Raw genomic sequence first — 7,946 nt, forward strand, 5'->3', positions numbered from 1 at the left:
TTTAGACTGACCAAAAATGCATTTTTATTAACACTTGTCTCCATCGCCAAGGTCTAAGCGTTCATAACAACATTCTTATTTTAAAACATTTTGTAGGCTTTTATTTAATTACAGTGTATTTTTTCGAGGGTTTAAAAATCCTTTACCACGGGCGTAAAGACAATTGGGATTGTGCTGAAAAGTGTCCCAATAGTTAATATTAAATATTTATTGTGCCAAAAAGAGCCAGCACAATGTCTATCTACATAATACAAGATTGCTTCTAGAGCACAGAAGTATTCATTACTATATAAGTGATTTGTTTGCTTTTAAGTCACTTTTAAGTCAAATTCTTGTGCCAAATATTGGCATAATCTGCTACTTTGATTCACTGGGCTAGCTTTTAGCTTGTTTTGTGAATCCCATATAACACTGGTACCCAACCCCGGTCCTGAAATGCCCGGTCCAGTTACTACAGACAGGCTCAGACCGGGGGTTCTGGAGAGGCCCAGTCCAGTTACTGCCAGGCGGGCTCAGACCCCGGGTTCTGGAGAGGCCCGGTCCAGTTACTGCCAGGCGGGCTCAGACTCCAGGTGGTCCAGGTCCAGTTACTACCAGGTGGTCCCAGACCCTGGTTCTTGAGAGGCCCGGTCCAGTTACTGCCAGGCGGGCTCAGACCCCGGGTTCTGGAGAGGCCCGGTCCAGTTACTACAGACAGGCTCAGACCCTGGGTTCTGGAGAGGCCCGGTCCAGTTACTACAGACAGGCTCAGACCCTGGGTTCTGGAGAGGCCCGGTCCAGTTACTACAGACAGGCTCAGACCCCGGGTTCTGGAGAGGCCCGGTCCAGTTACTGCCAGGCGGGCTCAGACCCCGGGTTCTGGAGAGGCCAGAACTACAGACAGGCTCAGACCCTGGGTTCTGGAGAGGCCCGGTCCAGTTACTGCCAGGTGGGCTCAGACCCCAGGTTCTGGAGAGGCCCGGTCCAGTTACTACAGACAGGCTCAGACCCTGGGTTCTGGAGAGGCCCAGTCCAGTTACTGCCAAGTGGGCTCAGACTCCAGGTGGTCCAGGTCCAGTTACTACCAGGTGGTCCCAGACCCTGGTTCTGGAGAGGGCCGGTCCAGTTACTCCTACAAATCAGCCATTTCTAAAGTTTGGCAGCATCTGCGGGTAATTTGTTCAACCGCCAGAAGGCTAGTCCGATGGCCGAAGGGGTCCTAGCCCATCCCTACAGCTGCTGCAGGCCTAGAGAAACAGCCGATTCAACAGTCACCTGAACCCCCGCCGCTGCGGGGCTCCCCGTAACCAGGGCGGCAGGCCCCCGGGGCTCAGCCTCGGGGCACGACGAGCTTCAGGGCCTCGTCCAGCGCCACCGCCGTCAGCCCCCAGACGCGGTGCCTGCCGTTCTTGAAGACCGGCAGGGTGTAGGCGTAGCGCGCGCCGGCGCGGAAGTGCGTGTAGCCGCGGTTGGCCGGGTCGCACAGGTGCGAGAGGGTGAGGGTGAAGATCTCCTCCACCTGCGCGGGACACAGAGCGAGGGCGGCCATGAGCACGGGGCCCCGAGGGCCCGGACAGGGGTCAGACCCGCCGCAGCCCGGAATGAAACCCCCGTGACGCGTCAAGGCGAACTGCCGTCCAGGCTTCTGGTCATTAAATCTCAGGTCACGAAACGCATTCATTGAGGGTATAGAAACAGTTGCCAAATTTCGGATTAAGCACCAAAGTCACAAGCTCTGTGAAAGTACAGTAAGTCGCCGTGTTGTCACAAACCCCTGGCCTCTCCGTGGGCGAGAGCTTGTGAGAATTGCACTGTGAAGCGGCCCTTCCTGCTCACTAGTCCCTGTACTGACCAAAGTTACGGGATGGACGAGCAAATGAGCGTGATCTGCAGGCAGAGTGAACCAGTGAGTAGTATTTGTTGGTAAAACCGTCTCGAAGTGGAGAGCAATATTTCTACTGGGTGAAAAGAGCTGGATTCACAAGCCTGCTCGTCTACAGTGTCACAGGGCCGCTTCACCTCACTGGAAGTCTTGTTGCCTCGTTCCCAATCACAGAACATGGCGCTGCGCCAACCTGGACATTGTGTCTATTTTGTGATGTCAATAGGAGTTCTTACAAGCTACTGTGTACCTTGTACTTTCACTGTGGTTTGAAATGCACTCATCAGTGCCGATTCTTTCCAGGTCTGAAATATTTCAATTGCATTGCAGACCCCCTTTAATAAATACTCCCACGGCTGGCTCTAGTTGTTCGAACTGAGTGGACTAGAGGGGCATTGACTTTGTCATGCTGGGACATTGGACACTGGAGGACTTAGTTTATGAAATAAATGAAATAATATAGGGTTATTATTAGACCTTTCCCAACAGCCTTGAATTGTCCACTTTCTCTCATTTGGCTGAACACATTCTGCATTAAAACTGTCCTTCAAACGGACTGGCACAGTCTAAAGACAAACTTGACAAATTCGATCCTACTGCTTGATTTTCCCCTGTCCACCAAACAGCTCCCTGGTGTTCTGGTCCTGTACGGTCTCCTTGATTCTGTATGGTCCGGGTTTCTTATTCTAATGTAAAAGAAGCTCTCCCCTTAGATATTTCAATTGGGCCACGTGTCCTCCTTCCTCAAGGAGTTCAAATCCAGACTTGATACTAAATGTCCTTACACAGAGCCTTTGTGAAATGGATGTTTTTTTCAGTAATTCAGAAAAATACCCATTTTCAAATCAGGCGTTTGCTACAAATCAACAATCCCGCAACAGGCTTTTTACAGGCAGAGAGCCCGATCCGCAGAGCAAGGCGAAGGCACAGAGAGTTCAGAAAACCCTTACCTCGTCCGGATTTGGGTTAAACGAGAACGCCTCCACTGGACCCAGATGGGCAACAACCGGAGCAATCATCATTCCTGACTGAAAGAGAAATCCAACCGGCAAAAACAAAACAAAACACATCATTCAGTAATCACGTGCCGTTTGCCAAACGGACTGAACTTCCTCCTCATGGGCCGATTGCCCATCAACACTCACTCATTTAGGGTTAAGTGACTAGCAGGGCTGGACTATGGACAGGAGCACCTTCTGTGTGGAGTCCGACATCTGTGGGGCTTTTTAACGAGCTGCCCAACCCCATCTTTCAAAGACGTGACAGTGCAATTACCTAGTGTCTCTATATTGTCTGTGCTTGTCCCGCCCAGGGTCTGTCCCAGCCTCAGGCTCCGGGACTATGAGACAGGCTCAGGGTCGCTCCCTGATGCCGCATGGCTAGGCCTGGTTTACCCACAATGCTCCAACTGCTATACGCCCCGGAGAGAGCTGCAGCGGATCGGGGCGATCAGCCCTGTGCCGCAAGAGGGGCGGGGGGTCAGGGCTCTCACCCTGTCGCGGAGCGGCTTCAGGACCCCCCACACGCAGCCCGGGGCCACGGTCACCCCCAGCTCTTCCCTGGCCTCGCGGAGCGCCGTCTCCACCACGTCGCGATCCGCCGGGTCCTGCTTGCCTCCCGCGAAACTGGGGCAGAGAGAGAGAGAAACAAGGGGGCAAACTGTTATTCAAGCGCCCTCCTTTCCCCTCTTATTACTGGGCTGATGCAGGGGCAGCACAGTGGTCTCACAGGGCTGCAATTCCAGGGGTACAGTCTGTGTGGAGTTTGCATGTTCTCCCCCACATACTGCATGGCTTTCCTCTAGGTGCTCCGGTTTCCTCCCACAGTCCAAAGACAGCAGTAGGTTAAGTGGCTTCTGGGAAAACTGGCCCTGGTGCGAGCGTGTCTGTGTGTGCTCAGAGAGGGACTAACGTCCTGCCCAGGGCGTACCCCGCCGTGTGCCCGTTACTTCCTGGGATAGACTCTGGCTCCCCCGCGACCCTGAACCTGACGAAGCCGTTAGAAAAAAAATGGATGGATGGAAAGACGCTGTGGGCGTGTTTGATCCAGTATTATTCCAGCCCGTGTCTGGTCATCAACTGATCACTCGCTTGAGAGCTTTTGAGTCAGCAATCAGGGCTGACAAATTCTTCAAGTTAAGAAGAGACCGCCTAAAGGGTTCACGTGCAGACGTAGGTGGATATAATGGGAATTTGTCTATCTTCCCCAATTTCGCTTGGCTTCAGTTTCCAGTGGGTACCCTGTGATGGACTGGCGTCCCATCCAGGGCGTACCCCACTGTGTGCCCCTTGCTTGCTGGGATAGACTCCGGCTCGGGACCCTGAAAATGCAGTAGGATGGAGGGTCCCCCCCCCCAACTTTATATCTGCCGTTTGCTGCCGCCGGAGCGAGACCTCCCAGTTTAAAACAGGTCTACTTCAGACACGGCGCCGCCACACTGCATGCTGGTCCTCCTCCATCAATCCGGCTTCCCTGTCCTGCGTTTCGGGGCTTCTTCCGGGAGCCAGTCAGCTCCGTCAGCAAATGCTTATGACCGACAAGTACCCATGGGCACCGGATCGCAAACCGTCTACTTCCACCTCTACCTGTGGGTTTTTTTGCTCCTGCCGACTTGAGTAAGTTGTGCAAGTTGTGCGGCTCTCCCCCCGTTTCTAACGGGGGCCGTTAGAAAATCTGTTCTTGCTGCTGCCGCCAAGCAATCGTGGATCGAGCATTGCTGACCTCTACCCCCGACTCGCGATTCTGTTCCTGCACAGGGCTTGTCCCGATGGGCATCTAAGCTGTGCGTTCTCGAACTCTGTGGCTATAGCTGCTGCTCTGACATTTACGGCGCTGCCACAATGTCTTTGCATGGGAGCACGCCTGCAAACAGGCAGTCCCCCCCCCCCGACAAAACGAGCTGGGCAGGACAAGGACGTCACGGCAGCAGATCCCAGCATCCCCCGCGCCGAAACCGGAGCGATCCACTTACCTGACGTCCCCCTTGTGGCGGCCCGGCAGCCTGCTGGACCTCAGGGTGAAGAGGAAGGCCGGCTCCCCCCGCACCGAGCAGAGCGACACCAGCACCGCTGCCCGGCCTCGCGGCCCCTCGGCCCCGGGCTCGTACAGGGGGCCGTTGGGGCTCAGGGCCCGGCGGCAGCGGGACTCGTTCTGCGCGGACAGGCACTCCCTCAGGGCCGGCGGAGAGGAGGAGGAGGAGGAGGCGGCCTGGTGATGGAGGTCACGGGGACAGGCCAGGCCAGAGAGGCGCGGCTGACCAGACAGGATGCAAGACCGGCTGGCCACGGCACCGCCCGCGCACACAGCGTTTCCAGGCAGCCAGGAACCCCCGAGAGAAACGGAACCGCTATTTTTCCCAGAACTGGACCATTGATGGGGATAGCAGCTGTTTTCGGAGCGATTCACCAAGGCCTCCCAGGGTGCCTTAAGGAACCGCTCTCTCCTTCTGGACAGGCATTCTGGGAGGGCAGCTTTGCAGGGGTCTTCGGGGTCCTGTGACGAAGCACGTCTCTGTCTCCTTGTCCAGCCTGTCCAAGCTTCACAACTGGAGTCCGGAAAAACAGACAGGTCAGCCCTCCCTCTCGACTCTGCAGGACAGCCTTCAGTCAGGCGACAAGACGACGCCGTTTTTGAGTTCCACCTGGACAGGCAGTTACGCCAGACAGCCCCGCTCCGGCCCCGAGAAAGAGAATTCTTATCCTTCCTTGCGGGCGGAGACAAACCAGGGGGAACAGGCCGCTCTGGGGCCTCGGAAGCCGTCCTAGATAAGCCCGCGGCGCAGTCTGGCGTTTCGTTCTGACCCGCCTGGGAATTGTCCAACGGGGGTGGAGAGACCAAATGAAACGTCCTGCCGTGTCCTGGCCAGGCCCGCTGGAAAACCAGGCATCCCGAAGAGACGGGCCCACACGGGTCCTTGGAGAGCAGCAGCAGGAATCTGCGGGTCCTTTTCAAGCAGGGCGCAGGCAATATCCTCGGACACCTCAACATCCTGCGATCACCAAAATAGACCCATTAATGTCAACAGGCTGCAACTCATCAACATTTATTTGCAGGACTTTTAAAGACCGAAGTGGCTCTGCACTGGAGCATTCATTGTAGTACATATCAACCTTACAGCCTCCAAATCACTCCAAAATGATATAGCTTTTGCAAGTATTATTAGTCCTCCCCACCCACACAAACAGTGGGAGCTTCCCAGCAGATCACAAACACAGAATAAGAATTGCTTACACTTCTATGGCACTTTTCTGACACTTAACTCAAAGCTCTTTACAGGTAATGGGGAATCCCACCCCCACCACCAATGTGCAGCCTCTACTGGATCAGAAAGACCTGGCTTTCTGAATTTAGTTTCACACTGAATCTCACTCTGCTGCAGCACAAGATCTGAGCGACGTCAGAATATCCTGAAAAGGCGCTAGAGGACACTACAGTGGAGCACATTTAAAAGGGATCCACTTCATCTAGTGCTGGAGAGCAACCCCACACACACACACACAGAGCAGCTGTCCCCAAAACAAAGCACAGGAGATGTGTCCCAACACCAAGAGCTGCGGGTGTCTGGAACAAGCAACACAGCCACATTGCAGGAACCGATTTTTAAATCCCACGATCAAACACAAATCCTCCTTAAGTGTAAGATACGTATACAGTATGTACAAGATATGCACTTTGAGAAGCACTTCAAGAAGCCACCTTTAAAGGCACTATATAAAATAAAGTTTATTATTCATTATATGAGTCAGTCAGTATCATGACAATTGTAGAACACTTTTATCAAAAGCAGCTTAATAGCAATAAACTGTCAACCAAAAGTGGACAAGTGAAAGAAACTTAAAACAGATACAAACTTCATTGAGACATCCAGTAACAGAAATACAAACAGAAAAGAATAGCACTAGCAAATTATTTTGAAGAAGCTCTTGAACAGGACATACTACAGAACGAAATAATTCATGGCTTATTTAGTCTACTGCAAAGAACATTCTGGACAGTAAAGCCTTACAGAAATGGGGGAAAAAAAGATTTAAAAAATGAGCTAAAAACAAGATACGTGTCACTAAATGGTCTATACATTATAGAGACAGGACTATATAGCATATTCTATATTCAGAAGCTTTCATTTGAAAAACCCTGACTGTACTTTGCGTTATGTATTTTCGTCCGCGTTTTTAATTGTAAGATAATTAGACGCAAGACGGCAAATAAACACAGTCCAAGTTCTTAATATGGACATACCCCCCGGTTTTTAAATCGAACAGCTCGGTTGTTATAAACTCTTTTTGACAAGTGCCACTTTATAATCAAGGTATGGAAGAGCACCGAAACGCGTAGGTCATGTGAAGTTAATTTTACTGAAACGGATGTCCCTGAGCTCAAGTAAAAAGTAAAAAAAAAAAAGGAACAGCAAATTATTTTGTAAACTTTGGATGTCTCCGTTTTTCTTGGGTGAAGAAAAACGAGGTTTTTTTTCCCCCTCCAGTCTATCTGGAGGGCATGGTTGCGATCGTTGTCGACTCCCCTATACCAGCGAACTCCTGTGCTCCGCCGCCATCTTGTGGCGGAATCGGAGAACTGCAACACACTCCCCGCGGATCAACAACCCCAGAAAACATGTCAACCGCAAATTTAAAACCGGACACACTTGTGCATTTAAATCCTACACGTATTCACGAGTAAAGCCTTCACAATTTCGCCGACTTTAAAAGCTTTACCTTAGCCAAAAGAGTGGAAAACATTAGCATAAAATCGCAGGCCTTATAAATGGAACCAGTTAGTTGCTTCAGAGTTCATTGTCATTTTGGGCGTTCGTACAATCTGACAATGCATAAAATGCTTATGACCTAACAAACATCTACAATTTAATACTCAGCGGTGAAAGTCGGGGGCTGTCAAATCAAGTAACTTCCTGTTGCTGTTGGAAATTAAATGCAACATTCGACTCACCTTCTGACAAAGCAGCAGAGCAGCCCTTCCTCTCGCCATGAGTGAATATGGCGTCAAGCTGATTCCGCCAGGGCTACGTGTTGCCCTTATTTAAAATGGCTGTCTAATTCAAAGCTGAATATTAGATTGTCGACCGGCG

General features: G+C 51.8%; 1 protein-coding gene across 1 annotated transcript; it reads right to left on the minus strand.

Moving 5' to 3' along the window:
* Positions 1–7,875, minus strand: LOC102691051 (nudix hydrolase 8). The gene is made up of 5 exons (XM_015337952.2): positions 7,808–7,875; positions 4,833–5,849; positions 3,354–3,486; positions 2,812–2,889; positions 1–1,498 (listed from the first exon to the last, which is right to left on the minus strand). The coding sequence occupies exons 2-5, from the start codon at positions 5,846–5,848 to the stop codon at positions 1,310–1,312; spliced, it is 1,416 nt and encodes a 471-aa protein (XP_015193438.2). The 5' UTR covers position 5,849; positions 7,808–7,875; the 3' UTR covers positions 1–1,309.
* Positions 7,876–7,946: the final 71 nt, after the last annotated feature.

This window comes from Lepisosteus oculatus, chromosome 23, assembly GCF_040954835.1.
Source record: "Lepisosteus oculatus isolate fLepOcu1 chromosome 23, fLepOcu1.hap2, whole genome shotgun sequence".
Taxonomy (NCBI): Eukaryota; Metazoa; Chordata; class Actinopteri; order Semionotiformes; family Lepisosteidae; genus Lepisosteus; species Lepisosteus oculatus.

Coding starts and splice junctions, on each gene's coding strand:
- LOC102691051 (XM_015337952.2), bottom strand. CDS start 5,848: ATGTTGAGGTGTCCGAGGATATTGCCTGCGCCCTGCTTGAAAAGGACC. Junction 3,487..4,832: donor CGCCACAAGGGGGACGTCAG/GTAAGTGGATCG, acceptor TCTCTGCCCCAG/TTTCGCGGGAGGCAAGCAGG. Junction 1,499..2,811: donor TTAACCCAAATCCGGACGAG/GTAAGGGTTTTC, acceptor TGTCCCGCGCAG/GTGGAGGAGATCTTCACCCT.